This window comes from Struthio camelus, chromosome 2 (assembly GCF_040807025.1).
Source record: "Struthio camelus isolate bStrCam1 chromosome 2, bStrCam1.hap1, whole genome shotgun sequence".
In the NCBI taxonomy this organism is placed as follows: Eukaryota; Metazoa; Chordata; class Aves; order Struthioniformes; family Struthionidae; genus Struthio; species Struthio camelus.
Window position 1 is genome coordinate 96,567,571 of NC_090943.1, and position 21,196 is coordinate 96,588,766.

General features: G+C 36.4%; 1 protein-coding gene across 8 annotated transcripts in view; it reads right to left on the bottom strand.

The window, feature by feature from the left end:
• The window catches only part of CDKAL1 (CDK5 regulatory subunit associated protein 1 like 1), a 563,996-nt gene that overhangs the window by 345,636 nt on the left and 197,164 nt on the right, over positions 1-21,196 (bottom strand). For all 8 annotated transcript variants that reach the window (XM_068931681.1, XM_068931679.1, XM_068931680.1 and 5 more), the window contains one exon: positions 20,906-21,009. In XM_068931681.1, the coding sequence (XP_068787782.1) occupies positions 20,906-21,009 (104 nt within the window). The remainder of the gene's footprint in view (positions 1-20,905; positions 21,010-21,196) is intronic.

Sequence of the window (21,196 nt, forward strand, 5' to 3'; positions counted from 1 at the left end):
ACAGACCAAGCGCCTCCCCTGCTCCCAGCTTATTTAGGCAGATGAGGAGTGCTTACCCCAACATCTAGGTCCCCAACCATAGGGACCTTTCAAGGGTGACACAGACATATCAACTTTCACCTTTAAAATTTACAGAAATGCCTTGCAGATTTCTGAGCTTTGGTTTACCTGGCACAACTTACTTCAGAAAGATGCAACAGCACCTATCAGTCTCCTAAAGTGACTTAGGTATGATCCCTTATACAGTACAGCATTATAATCTCAAAACAACAAAAGTAGATTAACTATCATGAGATCCATTTAGAAGAGAAAAAGGCAACAGGCATGCTTCACTAAAAATGAAAGGAAGCATGTTTGACCATGGAAGCTATGACCATCTCAAAATCTAACATGATGTTAACTTTCAAATCAATGTCCAGTGACATACAAAGTCTCTAAATTAAGGAAACGAATATGGAATTTGCTAACTCCTTTGATCATTTCAGGAAACTGCTACCATGCAATAGCATACTGAAAGGTAACATCTGTCATTAGATGAAAAGATTTAAGTGGAAAAAACAGGCAAGCTTTCAGAGTTGGAGCATCTTCAGGCTGGCAGAGGTCTCCTCTTTTCTCGTTTTCTCCTTCATCACTGCACTTCTCACTCCATCACAATTTGATAGGCACTGGATCTGGCAGGTTTTCCTAAAACCTACTTTTTGAGGAAACCACTAAATCATTTTCATATCAATAAAGATGTATATACAGGTTAAACAAACATGTGCTTTCATATTTCTTCCTCTTTACTCTGATATCAGCATATGTTTCAGTTAAGAACTGCTTTAAAAGTTGAAAGTGCCAAATATAAAACCAACATATTATTCAGGCTATTCTCCAAGACAGAGCCAGAGAGCTGAGCTCATGTCCATCTCACACTGAATTTCAATGCTAAAGGACAGAAGCTTATGCACACGCATGCAAGATGGCAATCGATGTAATGTAACACACTGGGCTCCTCCAACATTTCAGTAAAAAATATGCCTCTAGTTACATGTTCTCCACATTTGCTTACCTGTCATATACAAGAGCTGAACTTACATTTAAGCCCAGCTGAATTAGTAATTTTTAAGTATCATTTTTCATTTTCATTTTGAAAACAATTTCAGAAAGGAGAAGAAAGTAATATCCGTGCACCACAAAGACATACAATATCTCCTATAGTGTCCTATAAATAAAGATATCTTTTCTGCAGCCTTCATATTTCTCTACATCTTTGATATACAAGACTTTAATTATTTTTACAGGAGTCAACAGCATGATATTTTCTGTGAAACTAGTTTCACAGTTGAGTACAAAAATACAGTGTCTCTGCTATAAAAGTCTGTAGTCAACTGATACAGTTAAACTCAGAAATGAAAACAGACCTGAAAAATAACTTTCCAGATAATCCAAGAAGTCTTTATGACTGCAGAAGCACATACATTTGCTAGCTTACTGTACATGTATAGTTGTTCAAAATTCCTACAAAACGAAAGCAACAATCTACCTGCACTTTAATCACTATTATCCTTCAATATAGAAGGCTACCAGAGCCATAACAAAATCTATTATTTTTATTAGCATAAACTATCATATATTTTTATTAAAACAGTCAAGACTAAAGAAATTAATCTTGAAATATGTGAATATATGAAACAATGTAATTTTCACCTACCAGACAAATAAGCCATTTGCATATTTTACTATAAAGTATTAAAACATTCAAGGTTCTGGCATGTTCTACATAAGATCCTCTCTCCCCTTTTGATCTCCCAAATCTTAGTTTTGTGAAAAATTTGAGAAAAAGACATTCTTATCCGCAATGCCTAGCAGCACGGCCATACAGTACTTTCTACTTCCAACACTTGCCACTTTTGAGTATCTCTCATATTTGACAGCTATATGAGCACTTGAACATCATTTATCATGTTTATTTTTAATAGCTCTCCCTTGGCACAGCTTAGCCTTGGATGCCAATCTTCTTTTCTTTTGCCTCCTGTAAATATTTGAAATAGCTATTCATTAACAGTTGTACATTTATTCAGCACTGCTGTACTGCTTGTGAACTGGAAATAGCTTTTATTTTTCTCTCCCTATCTTTTGGCTGATCTGCAAAAAGCCTGCTGTTTAGGTTCAATCTGTCAAGATTCAAATTATGCTCCAGCTGAGACCTTATCAAGAGTATTTGACCTGGTTTACAAATAAACTAGGAACAAAAGTGTTGTTGGATTTTTTTTTCCCTTTGGGGCACTGCATCCATAACTGAAAGCAAACCATGAGTAAGGTCACAAATACCATTAGCTTAAACTAAAGGAGGCACAACCTGTCTTCAAAGGTAAACCAGACCTCTTCGTAAAGATCCTGCAGTATCAGGAACCCTCCCTGACATCTTTTAGATCTGGTTTGCATGCAATATTTGAATTTCAAATTTCTGTACTTTTAACACAATGTACACAGCATTAAAAAGGCATAAGTTTCAGCAATCAAGACAACCTGGTGCGCACACCAGGAGTTGCACACATCCGTACAAATCACAGGTCTTATTTTCATGGGCTGATGTAGCAGAACTAATTTTTGTGTGTCATTCAACATGATTACTACTTATCTATTCCCACATATAATCGCATCTTGAATAAAAACACCTCTGTCTAAAGTCTGAACTTACCAAGTTGTACAAAACTCTCACAACATGTGTTTTTCAAATCAGAGTACATTCTTTTTAAGGAATATTTGTTTGGATTTTAGAATAGAGAGGCCACAGAGCTCCCTAACATGTGCATGTGTAAATTATATCTAAATTAAAGGTTCCATCATACTTTAAAGACAAGACTGAATTGCCGAACAATCGGACACTTGTTCACGTGAAATAGTTTTAAGACAAACAAAACCGCAGCCATGTCTTGTCAAACAAAAAGAGCTAGCAACAGGTCCATACAATACAACAAGTTTCCCACAGAAGGCTACTAGAGGCTATGTAGCACATTTTCAAAAAATGTGTTGACTGACTGGTCTAACTTTGTATTAAATGTGATCAATAATGTCAGAGTAGCATGAAAGTAGATTACATGGTGTTTTTCTTCTACCCATTTCTGAACTGTTGTTGCATGAGCAGTCACAACTGTAGCATTACGCCTAAAATTGACTACAAAATATTTAACTTGTATTGACTTTTTTTGGTCTTACCATACCAATAGGAAGTACTTGAGGGAAGGTAAAAAAAAAAAAAAAAAAAAAAAAGAAGGAACAACAGCTAACTATGATAGGTATCAATCAAATCTCTAGGACCAAATATGTAAATTTATTTTTTCATAAGATATATTTAGTATAATTTCAGCATCTTCTCACTATCACAGCTGGCCTTGTCACCACACACGTTTTGCTCTCACTTATGACTTCAGTGAATAAGGCACACAAGATGAGACAATTTCTTTTTATAACTTAGGAATCGTTTACACCTGGCATTTGCTGTGAGTTAAGTTGTTTGATGATGAGGTGTCCTGCTTCTGTAAATTACACCTTTTTCAATTAACCACCTAGCACTTTAAAGCACTTTGGAATAAAGTTAACCCAGACCTGATCAGATGAGCTTTTAGTTTCCTGTTAAAGGAATTTAGAAAACTTCCATTTTATACTAGCATTAGATGCAGAGAGGACATGTACTTGAGCCATGAGGATATTGCACAATATGAACATGCAACGTATAGCGCTACTACAAATCACATTACAACATAATAACAGGAGTATCAACACTGCAAAAACCAAGCTATGCATTGCGGCTAAGCCTTCATTACAAAAACTGGTAAAGAACAACATTAAAAGGCTCATGCACACATTAGACAAAGTAAAATGGGGGAGAATCAGATAGATATTCACTGAAAAACAGGCTTAAGAACAGCCACCAGAAGCCAAACTGAAGGTCAGTTTAGCCTCTCTCCAAAGCCTGTCTATAATGGATGCCTAATGAAGAGTATAAATATAGGCAGCATAAAGTGATACTTCCCCTGAATATTTGCTGAGTATTGAGTAAACTGCAGCACTCCATGAGAAGGCCTGCTAGTATTTAAGGAAAATGGATTCTTCTCCTATGCATTTGCCTTATCTCTTCTGAACATTTGTAAACTTTCAGCATCAACAACGTCCTGCGCAAAGGAGCTTCTCAGGTTTAACCACATTATGAGATTAAGTATCCCCTTTTAATTTGTTGTGAATCTAGTCCTTGCTAGTTTCATTTAATGCCTTGAATCCTTTTACGGGATAAGATACCTAACACTACTCATCATTTATGTTATACATGACATGAATCATTTAAAAAGACAACCAACAGAAACACAGACAGGCAGCGTGTAAACCTTATACTGAGAGATTCTAGTTCTGGTATGCACATTCCCACAGCAAAGAAAGAAAAGTTAGCAAAAAAACCAGCTTGAGTAGACTTTTGAGTTGGATATTTCATTTGTATAGAGTGGCTAAGACTTGTTTCTCCACAAGGCCAAGCTACTCAGGAAGAGATTACTTACCAATTGAGAAAATAAATCATTGCACCATTGTGATGAATTAGCTTTGGACATGACAACGATGACCTGTTCTGTACTTAGTAGGTGACTGGTGCAGAGCGCATCTAATTCGTTAATTAACAATTTAGACTCTGGTCAGCATATCTCTTTTTTATGGTAGGAACTGGTGGTGGCATTTTCACAAGGGCAATGGAGAGCTCTGAGTAGCTGAGTGCAGTATAACATGCAAGGTTGGTTGTGATAACAGTCTTATAATGTTTTGGAAATATTTCTATTCAAGGTTTTACAGAAACAGAAGCAAAGGACAGAGCAAAACAAGCATTACCAACAAAGAAACAGAACAAGTTCCAAAAACGGAACAAATATTTATGAGTAGATTAAGAATAGTGGAAAAACTCCTATACCCCTGTGGCTAAGAAAGAAGCCATATAAAACCAAACTTTTATTTTCAAACAAAACTAAAGATAAGAATTTTTTCCTGAAAGAAAGCTCAGTTAAGAATATACACTACACTTTAATTTCAACTGCTTGTGCCTTCAACACTTAACACAAAAAAGCAGCTTAATCTCTCGGGTAAAGACTTCAACTGCTGGCTGTGACCAGTGGCTGTGTAAAAACTCATGTTTTACAGTCCAGTTCAAATAATGCAAACTTATAAACAAAATTAACAAACCAGGTATTATTATTCAGCTTTTCTCTTTTGGTGCTCCACTGAATAAGCATGGAAGGAATATAATATACACTACTTTGCCATAAAACAAGTAAGTTTTTCAAAAATCATTTTCAAGCAAATACCATCTTCCAAGGAAGTTTTAAGATAGCCAAACCTGGTATCAGAAAGTGTGAAAAATCCTTATCTGTTTTGTTGCCAAACTTACATAGTGTTATACTTTTTCTTCCTTTTCTCAGTAAGTCTACTAAACATAGTGAATTATATTTTCAAGGCACTGAAATTCAGAGCAAAAGTCAAAGTGACACAAAACTGGCTGAGAACACTTCAAAAGAAATATAACAACTCTAAAATGTAGAAGTTAGGCAAAAACTACAAGGGAAATGCTCATACTGGCAGTAGAACGGTTTTAAATGAAACCATGATAACCATCTGCTAATTTGCATTTGTGAAATTTTTAACACAACATCAACCTCAGTGGGTGCCTTTTATTCTACAAAAATATAACTATGAACAGTTACTATCACCTTTCCTCTAAGAATTTGCTTTCAATACCAACATTCATTAACATCATTTGAAAGTAAACTGAAGGTACTGTTCATAATCTTAAAATAACTAACAATATTAAACAGCAAGATGACTACTATTACAAGGGTACCTCTGCCAGAAGAGCTCACACCTGATCATTACTTTCCTGTTATTCTATATATGAGGTATATGAATTTTGCTTTGCGCAGAGGATTTATGCATGGTGACTTTGTACTTTAAGCTAGTTTCTCAGAAGTATACAGATGACTTGCATTTGATCTTCAGTTTTGTTTCCGCTATTCTGCTACTATAGCATTTACAGGCACCAACTAGGAACCAAAAGTTCGCTTTACAACACTTTTTTTCATTTTTAAAAGGAGTTCAACAGTCCTTTTCCTTGCAGTTTTAGCAGAACTCGAACAATTCCGTGTCAGGTGAAAACACTGATACAGTGATTTTAAAGTCTTTCTAACAACTTAATGAAAATATAGACTGAAATTAATAAAGTTTAACTTTTTGGGCAAGTCTGTTTTGAGAAGGATTCACAAAATGTATGAATATATGCAAATTATTTTGTTATTTGAAAAGCACTGAAAACCATTTTCAATGGCTCAGAAAATCATATTGCTTTATTCCATAGTAGAATGGAATCGGATTCAGTAATTGATGAAGAAAACAATAAATTATTTTTAAAAGTCCATAAATTACTTAGGCTTTTTAAATGTATGTATTTTTGTAATATTAAGCAAGCACAGTAAAGAATTAAATCATTTCAGATAGTTTTTGACCTATGATTATCATAGATCGAGTAATATGTATAGCCAAAGCCACTAGTCAGTCGGTTTCTTACAGTTGACTCCCAGGATTATGATAGCTTGACACGAAGGGTTTTCTCCCACCAAGTCTCCTATGCTAAAGCAGGTCTTCAGCTTGCCCAACTTATGCCTCTACGGGGATGCATTTGCCTCAGGAAGGTCCAGCTTTTGAAACCAGCTAGGGATCTTCGAAGTGTTACCACACAGGAATCCGAAGCTTCCCAAATCCCAGTCCTTGTACACTGCTTGGGAGCATACAGCATTGAATCTTCAGCAAGGATTGAAAAATTACAATAAGAATCATGTAAATTTTCCTCAGAGAGAACAAGCAGGTATCAACAATGAACTCTTATCATGGTATCAGTCTAACTCTAATATACACAGTACCAAATGACACTCACATTACAGTAGTCTTGTGCCCTGTCTTTTCTCAGCCCTTAGCAGTACAACCTAGTTTGCTGTGCCTCTCTTCCCTCCCTTGCCACAGTATCTCAAAACCTCTGCTCCAGAGTTTGAAGGGGATGCAGGTGAGTTATGCTTCCCTCTCCTTGGTCAGCACCCCTTCTCTCTTCTCTCCACTGAAGTGCAGAGAGACAGTAGTGTGGCTGTGCACCTAAGGCTTGTGGAAATTTCTGGATCTCAGAAAGAAAGCTGTTGAAGGAAAGAGTAAAGCTGGAACAAGTATCTCATGCCATTGGGAAATGAGAGAGGACAGAAGATACCCCAACGTGTTCAATATTAGCTGAAAACCTGTAGGGACAGACAAGATAAGCTTGAGCATGAAACAGTGGCTCAATGATGGAAAAGGCTGGACAGATCCCCATGCCTTCTTTTCCTGATATCCTTCCAGTCCCTTGCTCAAAAGCTCCGACAGCACCAGGCACTGCAGAATTGTGGTACTGCTACCACGTCAGCAACCTGAAAGATTCAAATTGCACCACTAATTACTGTTATACTTTGAGAAACACACTCCACACTTTTGTTGTTTCTGAAAACAAACAAACAATAAGCATAAATATACTCAGTCTTCTTCCAGCTTTCTATTTTGCAGGACATTTCATTTCAAGCCATAACAAAAATATATTATATGGAAAGGAAATTTCATTCAAACTAGAACGGCAGATTCTGCCATCTCTAATCACAAAGGTATGTGCAGGGAATATAACTCTTACAAGAAGAAACATGCAAAACTTTGCACCTCTTCCAGAAGCAAGATCTAATCATTCTCTCAAACCAGTCTCACTCACACTTTTCAACTAGCAGAAGCCAACACTGCTGACAGAAGGAGCAATCCTGTCTTGCTGAGTCCTCAGTTGATTATTTCCCCTACCCTATATATGCTACTTCAGCCCCCCCACCCCCTCATTGTTCTAACTGAAGAGTTTGTGTGGTCATGAAGTTAACTAGACTAGAGAACTAATCCAGGTTGAAACAAGCAGGGCTAAGGGGAGGTTGTTTGTCTGGGGGATTACTGGGTGTGTAGGACCTTCAGTTTTACCCCCAACCAGTTCCCCAGCCTGCTTCATACAAGGAACTGATTGAGAGAAAGAAAACAGATGACCTGAGGCAAAGGAGGGAGAAAAGGGGCCAAGATGGCAAAGAAATAAAATGCTTCTTTTAGTTGCAATATTTGCTTAAAGTACAGCTGAACCTATAGCTTAAGGCTGAAGGTGAAGTAGTATTTTTAATTGCATATATCTCTGCTTTGGCTCTTTTATTTTAGAGTTTTATATCAAACAAAAATAAAGTGCAACTTTTTCATTAAAATGTAAAATTTAAAGGATTTATTGCCATTGAAGAAGTTAAACAGTGCACATGCAAGTATCTGGGTCAGAATGTGAAAAGGAAGGGGAAGACTAAAATGCTGAATTATAAATAGCAAATGTGACCAACACTTACCCTTTTTGCCTTGATAGAAAAAAAAATGACAACCTTTGTTAAACATACTTCTCTGGTTCTTTAAACTGCCAAAGCTAAGAGATTAGTGGAGTCTTGTTGTCTGCAGGAGTCTTAGTCAGGCCAAGCAACATAAGCATTTGTATACATTTTATATTCCTCTTTCCAACACTGTATGCTAGAACAACTTATACACAGTTAGAGACACTTCATATAAGAAAGCACCACTACTAGAGAGGTTTAATGGAGACAAAATGTAATCGGCTTCTGCTAAGAAAAATTTTGGCAACAGCACCAACACATCTGGCAAGTTGTCTTTCTGAACAATGCCCATTTGCTCCTGACTTAGCCAAAATATAGCATCCTAAACTGACAATATTCTGAAAATCCGAAACAACTTGCATTTTTTTTCATATTTCAGGATTAATGGGATTTATACTTTGGAACAGACAACCGTGACACCAACAGCATTCCAAAGCTTCCAAGGAATCCATTTAAACCTATTCAAACTCACTAGAATCACCCCCTTACAGAATAGATTAGTGTTTTAAAAAAAACAACCCACCACATACAGACTTGCACTCATGGTGAAAGTGTTTAGAGGAACACCAATTTTACAGTTTCTTAGAGGCATAGCTCTTCCCAAAATGAATGACCGTTCTTTGTCACTACAGCATCTTTCTTCCCAGCCCTTCCTCAATAACAATCATTCTCCTCTATCATGCTATACAAGACCATGGACAGTATCTAGGTAGTAAATACACTGACCAACTGCTTGTTCTCCTGAATGCAATTGCATGTGCTATTCCACTGCACTTCTCTTCAAATGTTTACATTTGAGGCCACATCCATCCATTCTTTCTAAGGTACACAGCACTTTGACAGCGGAATCCTAATTATACAAACAGCAAAGAGTGCCTAAGTATTTTTCCTTGCAGGGCAAGGGTCCCTAGTTACAGTTTTGCACGTTACAGCACATACTTGCAAAATCTAGTCTGATTCATTTGTATGTTAAGTGTGGCATGGATAAGATTTTTTGGTAAATTAACTAACTTATCACACATTTGTTAGCGGAGACTGCAACACGGAAGGTTAAAAGAGATCAACTAGACTACAACGTCTATCAAAGTCAGAAGAAGGCAATAAAACACGGAGCAAAAGAGAAAGAGGTTCCTTCCTCATTTCTCATGCCTCGCAGACCTGGCAATAAGGGAGGGGGAAAAAAATCATGAAATCAGCCTAAAGTATGGAGCATGCTCAATGCCTACAGAACGTAGCAGACCAAATCTACTGACAACAAAACAAAGCAAAGGCATTTCTGACCTGAAGGCAAAACAGGCATGAAGGCCTCCAGATCTTCTAAATAAAAATATCTTTTGCTTTTAACTTTGGCTAGAATAACATCTTTTCCCTAACTTAACCACATATAGCTAAATGATTTTAACTAAAAGTATCACTTAAACAGCTGAAGTTTGACATAGTTTCAAGCAACTGGAAGCAAAATCATATTAAGGAAAAGTACTTGGCAACTATAAAATTAGAAGATGCTATGACCTAGGCCCATAATGACAATATTAACAGCATTTTAAACAAACTAATTCTGAGCCTTGGGCTGCTTCATAACACATCTGTGAAAAACTGTGGCATGCTGTAAGTCTCAGAACTAAGTCCTTTGTGGCCAGAGGGCACATGAGCAGCAGGTTTAGTATTTTCATAGCAGTATCAGATATAGTGCAAGTGCAATACAAAGCGATCAGACTTTCACAGCATATCCTGAAAGTATTATATTTATTTTGTACGTGTAGATCAACTATATAGCACGTGCAGTAAGTTTCAGGCTTTCTGAAAGCACTGGACTGACTGCAAATACATCAATATATTGCAATATACCACAGTAATATACTGTGAATACACCAAAAAATTAGGACACCCTAGGCAGAAACAAAGTAGTTCTAGTTAACAGGCTTGCAATACAAAGTCCTTATTGTAGAAGTGCTTAATTTTCCCTTGGTGGTTCATAAACAAACGTGTAAAAAGATGACAGAAACAAAAAGCCATACAAGTACATGCCAACATATTCTTCTGCTTGCTATAGTAGAAAATAAGGAACTAGCAGATAGTTTGGAAAGTATATTTTAAAGTGCTCAAAACAGTAAGATGACTGTACATACCACTCGATCAAAAATGAAAAAGAAAACATGAATCAGTTTTACATATAATTCAAAATCAACAAGAGCAAAGTTTCCCTCTAGTTCAGGTTGTTGCAGATATAAATTAATATAGCTTCAAATCTTCCACTGCTGCAGTAAGAGCAAGCAATGTAATTGTAATTTAAACTAAAGTCGCATTATCGCCAAACTACTGAGAAAGATTTTAAAGGGAATGCTCTTATGCTAGTACTTTTACCATCACTTTCAGATCAGCTTTCTCCAGGAAAAGTACAACTATGATTAGCCAGGAGCTAAATAAACGTCCAGTGCTTTCAGTGCATTTCTCCTTGTATTACATTTGCCTGTTAAGCAGAACGTGCACTACCACGTCACCCAAGCCCGGACATCTGAAGGGCAACGTGTAACGAATGAAGTAACGGGAAGCTTCAGCTGAACAGCTCAAGGAACCGTTTGGCCAGCGGACTGCTGGGCCCTCACAGGCAGCACATTTCACGATACACTGATTTGGGAGATAAAACTTTTGAACGGAAGTTGAGCTCCTATCTCTCAGCTTTGCTGATTCAACTGTTTGCCCAGTTGGACTGTAAAGCATACTACTAAACTGTTATCTGCAACCCTGTTGACACTACCAAGAGGCAGAAAACTGCAGGAATAAAGGGGGGGTGGAGCTATTTCATGAGAGCGCCTCACACACTGCTGAAGATTTGTTTCACAAATCCTTACCTATAATTCCCTATATCTGTAACATCAGAAAGGCTTGGGTTTGTGAAAACAACCAAAGACTTTTCTTATTTTCCTTTAGTTTACTATTTCATTCCTGCTGGGGTGCTAGTAACTACCAAAGAACGTACAGCTTTAATTCTGAAATCTAATTAATCCCTCTGGTTTTAGCATATCATCATTTCTTACCTGTAACTCAAGAAAGGGGCATACAGAAAGACCCAAGTTCTCCACATCCAGGTTTTAAAGCTACCAAACATACCCCATTTTACTCTGTTAGATGAAACTTTTGATAGCATTGTGCATAAACTGATAGGGTAATCAGAAAAGTTGAATCCAGTCCAAAACAAGTGGTGCAACAGAATAACTACATGAGTTTTAGATCAAAGTCAGTTCACATCTGGCCATTTTAGAGTGTGACTTCACGTCTAACTGCAAAAGATCAAGCAAAAGCACGTGGAGAAGTAATGAATATTTTTATGCAACTGTTGTTCAATAAAATAAAGAAACGGCATAAGAACCCTCTACAGATTTTTGAATATTAATCAAAATGACATTAGTAGAGGAAATTATTTCCTCACTAACGCTAAGTGCAGGAATAGATCTCAGTGGAAATCCGATCACTGTAGAGCAAACAAACGTAAATATATTGTCTTTCAGGACTAACAAGCAAATATGAAGGAGACTTTTAAATGTATAAGTGAAAAGTGTTACAGTGTTACTAGGAAATATGCCTGAAATCAGAGTAAACTCACAGCTTTAATACAGTTTTTGAGAAATTATGAAGGGCAGGAGAGGAGCCACACCTTCCGTCAGACCAGAAGCAGCACCTCAGCTCCACTATCCACTGGACTAGATATGATTTTCTGCCTTGAACCAAACTCACCTAAAAATTACTATAACTACGCCTCAAGATGAACATTTCCGCACATGTACAATGAACCGGCACAGAATTCTGCTCACCGATTCTGCTGCATAAAGTGCAGGACGCAGCAAGTTAAGCGGTCTAGCTACCCATAGTCTAATGTAAGGAGCATTGCATTTTTCAAGTAAAATTAAAAACCCAAGAATTTACTCAAAGCAATCTTTTTCACAAGAAAACACACTGAAGAAGACAGAAAGTAGCATAATACGCTTAGAAAACTTGACTGTATGAAATAAACCCATACTCAAAACAAGATAAGGATTTTTTTTCCCCTTGTTCAATAGAAAAGCTCACTAAACTTCCAATCTTGTTACTCAAAGGAAGCTTGAAAAAATTGCTGTATTTTAATATGCTACTGAAAAGACATTTTTATTCCTTCAAACATCTCTTTACCATAGGACAGTCATTTTGTGCGTTCAGCTTCCTGTTATAGAATAATGTTTCAGCATTTTGCTTACCTGAAGTCATTGCTTCTAATCACTAGTGAAGGAATGCAAATATATCTTTTTCTTTCAGGTTCATTAAAAACATTATATGCGGCCATGAAAAACTAATTCATTATGCTACCCTATATAACTCCAAGAAATTACAAGCTGGTATCAAAATATTTATCTTGGCCTAAATATTCTGTGCATTAGCAAAGTCAGCAGCCAAAGCTCAAACATTCATAAGACAGAGAAGACAACATAGAAAGAATTTTAATAAACTTAACAACAACAACAAAAATCCGAGCTCTTCGGCTACAGCCAAAAAGCACAAAAAAAAGACAAGCTGTTTATCAAAGTGCCTCAAATACAGCAACCCAAGTTCACACGAATGCGGCTTCAAATTAGAGCCAAAAAAGTCAAATTAGACTTCAAGAACAGTATCAGAAGAAGGCCTACTCTGCCCAAAAGTCTGTAAAAAGGCTGACAGAAGTGAAGGTTTATCTTAGGAAAAACACCGTCCCCTTCTTCCTCCCTTCCCATAAAATAAGCAAATGATCGGGAAATACGATGCATAGCAGAGCTGGATAGGACCCAGATTTATCTGTGATATGGAAAATTCTACTATCACAGAAGTCTGATAGAAAAGGATTCAAAAAATGAAACAGATTTTTTTAAAGGGGAAAGAGTGTTTGTTGGAAAAGATTTCTATATATAATTTTCCTCGTTATAGTCAATGAATTGGAAAATATAGGGGTAAAAGCATTTTGAAAAAGAAGATTCAAGCATTGCATTACACAGTGCTAAATGGAACATGTTCAGTTTTTTCACAAAATGTTTTATCGTTGAAATAATTACATTTCTGTCAGAAATTCGGCATTTAGAGAATTTGTCTAGTCTGACAGAAAAGTGTGCTATAAGAAAGTTTTCAATCAATTACAATTCTAAAACATAGGCATGGACTTTCTTCTGTGAGGTCACTCTTGCTGCTGAAAGGCAGTAATTATCACAGTTAGTAGAAGCAAATATTTTTGGATATTAAGTGTTTTTTCTGTTGAAGCTTTTATGGGGTAAATACTGTGTGACTTAATTATGGGAAAACTCCAGAATCAACTAACCAGCACCAAAGTTTCATGTTTCTTCATTACATTCCCCTTATACGAAAATTGTGTTTGGCTTTTTCCACCCCTTCTGGAGTTGTTTAAGTGTATTAACATTTGCCCCTTTGCCTTTTCACTCCTGTGATTTCTTAAGTGTGGCTAAAAATCTAAAGAGCAAAATATGGTCTGTGCTTACACGTAAAATTTGCCTTTACCTTTGCTTCCTTTCTGTAATAAAGGACATAACATCAAGAAGTGCCCCAAGCCAAACTTTCTTGCTTTTATATGTGACTCTTTGTTATGCTGCCTTGGGCAACAACGGGTAAATACTATTAATAAGCTTTTCTAAAACTGTTCACGCTGAACAGAAACAGACACTTGTCAAAAAATAGCTTATAGCTTTTGGGGAATAAAGATTATTTCAGTATTGGAATCAGCAAACTTTCAAAAGAAAATAAAATTTAAAATTTAACAAAATTTCAAAGTGGTGCAGTGTTTTACATGGAATGAAAGTGAAATGTTTCTGTGCCAACATTTTCCAAATTAAACCATTCTGTTAAAAAACAAAACAAAACAAAACCACTCCAGTCGCACCCCCCCCCCCACAAATAGTATGCTTTTGTTTCCAAGATGACCTGTATTTTGAAAGCCAGTGGGTACTCTAAGAGGGAAATAAAATATTCATTTTGATTGATTTAAATATTCACTCAAACCCAAAATGAAATATAACCTTTTATTCTGAGGGGAAAGCAAACAAACAAGTGTATTTTGGTTCTATGCAAAGTGGATTTCCCAGTCTTTCCAATTGACAAATGAATTTCAAAAAAACTCTAAACTAAAAAAGCAAACACGTAACTCATTTAATTGATTAGTTGTCTGGCATTCAAACAACATAGCTAGCTATTCTAAATATAAATCAATATACGCATAAATAAGAGTTTGTTTCTCTTCCTGCATTTCTTTCCCACATAAAACACAACCCAGTCTATCCAGACTGAAAGCCTTTGACTATGATGCTTGAACTACACAGTTCTGGTTCATTTTCAGGGAATTTCCAAGCATTTTCAAGCATAATTCTGATATAAATTAATGAACAGTCACAAAAGCAACACAAAGTATCGGTTTGCACACTGTAAAGAACTGAGTTTATTTGAATAACAGAAACTAAGGTCTCTTGGATATCAATGTGTAACACCAGTGTGCTTTTTTTTTTATTGAATTTGCTATCCAACAGGTTTTCAGCAAAGTCTCTTCATCATATAGCTAGTATGGGAGAAGAGTTAGCTTTCTTTTAGGAGCGTTGCAGAAATTGCTGACTAAAACTTAAGACAAAGCAGCCTAAGAAAAAAGCTAAGGCAATGCTGTTAGGCCACAGAAGAAAAAACATAGGTATAGGTAGAATGCATACAGATACTTACTAGACAGAAAACTTGACATTAGAAGGCCAAAATACCAGTGAACAAGGAATTAAAATTAGTTCCTTAGGAAAGCTTCTCTGGGGTATGCTCAAGACCATTAGCAAGGCCACCTTTAAACTGCTAAGGCTGGCTATTAGTCCCCGGATCTACGTCTATGCTCTGCGCAAGCCTTGCTCTTGCATCAGAGGAGACCTGAATACACCACAGCTCTCCCCTTCGCAGCCTCGGCTTCCCCGGAAAGCAACCCCAGTGCGTCCAGTCTCAGTCCCGGTGACTAGGCGTCCCGTCCCTTGGAGCAGCTTTAAAGACTGAATCCACTACTTCAAGGACATAGCTTGACTGTCCTAACTTGGCACTTCAGCCAACGAATGGGAAACAGAAAACATGGCCAAGATTTAATATTTGCCCTTACATGATCGGAAGCTGCTCTGGAAATCATACACATAGCAAACTTAGTGGTAGTGGTGCAGGAGGAGAAGCAGTTATGAATTAATAAAGGAGGTCTTGACAGCACCTCATCAGAGCTACTGAAGACACACGTACTTAACTACGCTCACAGCAATCTGAAAAACTTTGGAAACCAGTTGCTTTATATAAAATTAAACCTCATCATTATACATAAACATCTACTTATGGTGATACTTGTAGAGAAAGAAATATTTAACATTAGTCTCCTTTAAACTCTCAACACTTCAAAACCTACAAGATAAGGATAACTGCTAAAGACTACTAAGGAAAGTCAAAACTCAGCATCTTCCTTTAGATCACTCTTCTACTTTATATTGCTATGCGTTCGCCTAAGATTTCATGAACAGAAGCGTTATTCAGAATGCAGCAGCAGGCATGCCAGGGAACCGTCATGTAAATAATGGAACAAAAATAAATTCTATTTTACCACTGCAGTTATTCATCCAAAAGCAACTGCTCCACATAGCCTGAGGATATCAATATGATGTTTCAAAATAGGACCTGACTTTCATTTGAGCTCCCTGGCTGCTACCATAAAATAAGCTAATACTGTAGTAATTACATATATGTTTTAAGAACAGTATATTGTCTACCATTTGGGACAGGCATGCAATGGTAAAGTCGTATAATTTTGTGCTGATACAAGTAGGAGATTTTCATTCTAAACTAGGACAAAAAGACAGCTAGTTCCATAAAACCATTTCTATTTTTAAGTTAGTTTGCTGAACCAGCAAAAAATGTTGGCAATATGAAGTACTATCTTTGCCCAGAAAGCCTCTCACAAAAGGTCAGGTTTACAAACCACCAGGTAGCAATATCAGTTATACATCTTCTCATGGTCAATAAAATTCCATTTAAAAAAAAAAAAATCCAAACTCAATTTAAAGTCTTGCAACCTAGCCAAAGCTATCCCAGGACACCACTCAGCACAGCGTTTAAAGCCTAAGCTTCGTTTAACTTGTGCGTCTCCTTGGAACGCTGTTCACCCAGGGCAGCCGCTCCAGCCTTCCACTTCGCGTACTAAGTAAAAACACATTGTCATACATAATGTATGCCCACAGATTCTGGAAGGAAAGAAGGCATTCTCTCATAACTGTAAGCATGATTTCCTAAAATACAGCACTGAACACGATATAGCACATTTTGAAAAAATGCAGCACTAAATTGATGACACAAAGAAAGTGCTGTACTATCAACTGTAACAAACCTCTCGCCATAAACACTCTTACAAAAAAGATATTCGTTCTTTACTTAAAGACCACTTTACTGATTTTAGGAATACTTTCTCTTTTACTAGCTCTCTTACAGAAATCTGCTATACAATGTGATATGACAAGGCTGCCCACACAAAAAAATGAAATAACTACTAAAAGTTGAAATTGACACAAAAACTACCATTAAAGTTAAAAAAAAACCCTAAAAATTCTATATTCTACTTTCAACTTCAGATAGATAATTTGTGAAAGAAATTTTTGAGTTATTAAAGTTGACGTCAATTAACTTCAAAACTATTATTGCAGTCAGGAGACAAAAATCCATTCAAAGTATGCAAACAAACTCAATTTCACTAACCCTTAACATATATAAAATAAAATAATTGATAGAAATTTAGTTCAAAGCATTACGAAAATATGTAGCACATACTAGAAACTTGTAACACATTTCTTGTGTGCATTTAATGATTATACTGAATTTAAAATACAGAAATAAAAAAGTGCTTTATTTCAAAGATTGAAAAGTACAAGATACAGCCTGATATATGTTCAGCCATGATGATTTCAACTATCTTTTTTAATCAGTTGATTTAAATCAAGTTTAGACTGGTAAAAATAATTTGAGCATGCATGTAAATTGCAACAGCTTTGGTTTTCTTAACAGCTTTCTTATCTCTTGTCATCTAGTTATCACTCTCAGTAGAGTATTAAATATTATCTTTACAAAACTATAACATAGACCCCAAAAATAAAGTTTTGGACCCTAAAATACATTTAAACAAATACCTACTTATCTATGCAAACTATATAAAACTTTCAAAGACAAGCATCTAAATAAAGCCACAGAACTAAATCTTGACCATAAAAGAAGCTTGAGAGTTTCAGAAATATTCAGACGTGATCTTGAAGTCAAGCATCAACAGGAATGACAACTGTAAGGTACCGCTACTAGCAGCTGCTGTCACACACATCATTACTAGCATTAGCATTCTGCTGATATATGATTAGCTGGCCTAGGCTGGACCACTGACCACCTGAAGTGGCTTGCAGACAAGTAATGCTACATGCCTGAAAGCTTGGAAAGCTCTGCTCTCTAGAGACAGCCCACCTAGATGTAGCAGTACAGAAACGACTGAAGAAAAATTGGAGTATTTGAACATGCTGTAGCTTGTACTGCCAACATACCGTTAGAAGCATTGTTTTCAGAATCCAGTTGCAATCCTGTCAAAGTAGGATCACTTGCATACAGTATTTCAGAGGGGGTGGGTGGGTGGGGGGGTGTGTGTGGGTGTGTGTGTTGTTTAAGGACCTATAACAAAGCATCCTTAAATACAGCTCTTCTAACCATTTTCAGCGTGTTCCGTAATTGAAACATCCCACCTTCAGTGCCTGTCAATTTGCACACTGTAAGGCTACACATGTACAAAGCTCGGCAAACGAAACTAATTTCCCTTTTCTTATATGACTTGATCATGCAGTTATGCGAAATCATCATATACTGTTTTGCTGTTGTTCTAAGACAGTTTAGTTCTCCCATGAATAATTCCAAAGTGGAAACCTCTATTTTTCACTACAGCTTCGGCAACACATCTTCGGAGAAAACAGAAGCGATCGTTGAAGAGACTGTTGTTCAGTAACTCAGCAACAACTTTAATAATGAATTCGAATTGCTTAGTCTTTCGCTGGACTGATGAAGAGTTTCCGAAGCCCAGTTGCAGCAAGCTGACAGTGATAAATTGTCCATACACTGCAAACTAAGTATCTGACTATTTCATGACTGTGAAAAGCTGGAGGATGTGAAAGCTGGAGGCAAAGCCTGTAATTTTACAGCTCAGTATTTGCTTCTTTCCTTATTTCCTCTAACAGAGGTACTAGTGTAAGGCTAAAGAAGAACGGAACTCCCTGGAGATGCCTGCTGTGAGACGCGTCACAGTATTTCTTCAAAAAATTTCAAAACAATAGCTTAAGGGCAAGTTTTTCCATTAGAAATCAAGTTATTTTAAGAGAGTCAATATTTATAATAAGTGCCATAGTACAGCAGATGAATTGAATTATTGAATTTTCAGATAAAAAGTACAATCCTTGAAGTTCAAAATGCTTACCAAAATTTCACGTTTATTGTCTGCAAAAACAAAAGAAATTCAGAGTTTTCTTTCTTGCTGTACCTTGCAAATACATCTTTATGTCAATTTAATGTGGACTTTATGGCACGTGACTACAACTGTAACAAGTAAGATAAACTTGATTTTTTTTCATTCCAGATAAAAAATTCAAATAAAATTTAAAATAGTTAGTCTGTATAAGGCCATGATCCTGACTGCATTAGCTATGTTTTCTCCTCCCTTTCTCTGTCATATTCCTCTGCCGAATTGTTCTAAGTAGGTTTATAATGTTTCTACTAGTATATGTGAATACAATCAGAATGATACCATTTTTTGTTACCAATAATATAAAAGTACGTCAGAGTTAGAACTGGTTGAAAGGACAACAATGTAGTGTTCCTCTTTTACCTATGTATCTCCCAATTATCAGGAATGATTGCTGCCTGATAACCATAATCACATGGTGGCTTTTCTTCTGCATATTGATTACTACTTATTTTCAAAATCAACTATCTTATACTACTGAAAACTTGTAACTTCCAGAAAGATTTTTCTGCAACTGCTTCCCACCAAAAGTAAGTGTATTTATACATCTCATATTTCAGTTACTGAATATATCATTATAGACATACAGGTGTTAAAAGCCTGTCCTATTAAAAAGAGGAATTCTGGGACATGACAGGATTTCTGCCTATCGTAACAGATGATTTAATTCACAGGAACAACTGTGTTAATTCTACAAATCTAAGCAGTAGGAGAAAATCTGTGTTGATTATTGATAAGTTTCACAGAAGAGAGGAGTACGGCTTACAAAACATCAAGGTTCTAACAAACATAAAAAAAAAAGTATTTACAGTCTTAAGTGAGAAGTTTCTTTGTGAATAACGTAGAATAAAATTTGTGAATGCAGGCTTTGATTGGGAAAAGAATTCTTTTTTGCATACTGCTGAAAGGAACAGCTTGAAGTTCATCATGGGCTTGAATAGGCTTGTTTTTGGGTCCCTAAATAAGGACGGATTTTAAAACATGCTGAAGTGCTGGAGACCTACCTTTTGCTAGATCAATTGCAACATTCTCAGATCCGTAAGTGAGGCAATGCATGCACTGTCTGTACACACCACAGAGGGTGTGACATCACATACTGTATTTATTGTTAAAATTTTAATTCAAAGTATTTGGTTCAAAGATGGAAGGAGATGCTGTACCTGAATTATCTTTTTTTTTTTCCAATATACATATAATCTTTCAGCATGGTAGACAAATACATCAATCTATGCCTGTTCCTTTATGGAGACAGCATCAGAAACAAGCACAGGCAATATATGAAAATTTGTATCTTTCAAAGAAAGGTAAAAATTAGATGCAAGGAATAGATACTAAGGTTAAATAAAGCTGTCATAACTCCCACACACGCACAGGAATTTTAGACAGATACAGGTACAGAGTACTGTAGTGCATGAAAAGCTTTTGATGTTCGCTTGAATCCATGCAATACTATTACTAATATTCTATTGAAGTTAAAGCAGACTAACCACACACTACCTGTTACAAAGGAAACTGTGAATCTCATTTGAGTGAGAAAAGTTACTGCCTTCCTTTTTAAGAAAGTCGGAATAGAGGAAAATGACCAAATATTACAGTATTCTCATTGTTATGACAAACGTTTCTTTGGAACTTCATTTGAGCATGATTAAAATCAAAATGAAATACTTCTTGTGATAGACTAGTACTTGTAAATAGCGGCACACCACCTATTCAGAGTATGGTTTTCTACCGTGGAGGCACCACCAGACACAGTCACAATACGTTAACACCACCAAAACTGCAATAGAGTCATACTGCATCAAGATGATTACATGTGAAAATAAGACATGGTACACTTCAGGGGCTGTTTTTTTATTGTAGTGATAAAAACGCTCACCTTGAAAAGACTGTTTGGCTCTGTCCACTAGTTCTTCAATTGGATAACTTGCTAGCTCTCCCCTGGCATGCTTGGTTTTGCAGTAGGTACACGCATTGAGACATCTGTTTAGAGAATGAAAATATTTCAGTTTCTAGTCAAGAAAACCTTTACAGGTACAGCTATATTTATCAAATACATTTGGAAACAAATGAGCTTTTCTATTTATGACAGAAACACAGAACTACTCCGTTTTAAAATCAAACTAGCTAAACAAACTGGTCTGAAGCACATTTTGCCCTCCTACTTTCT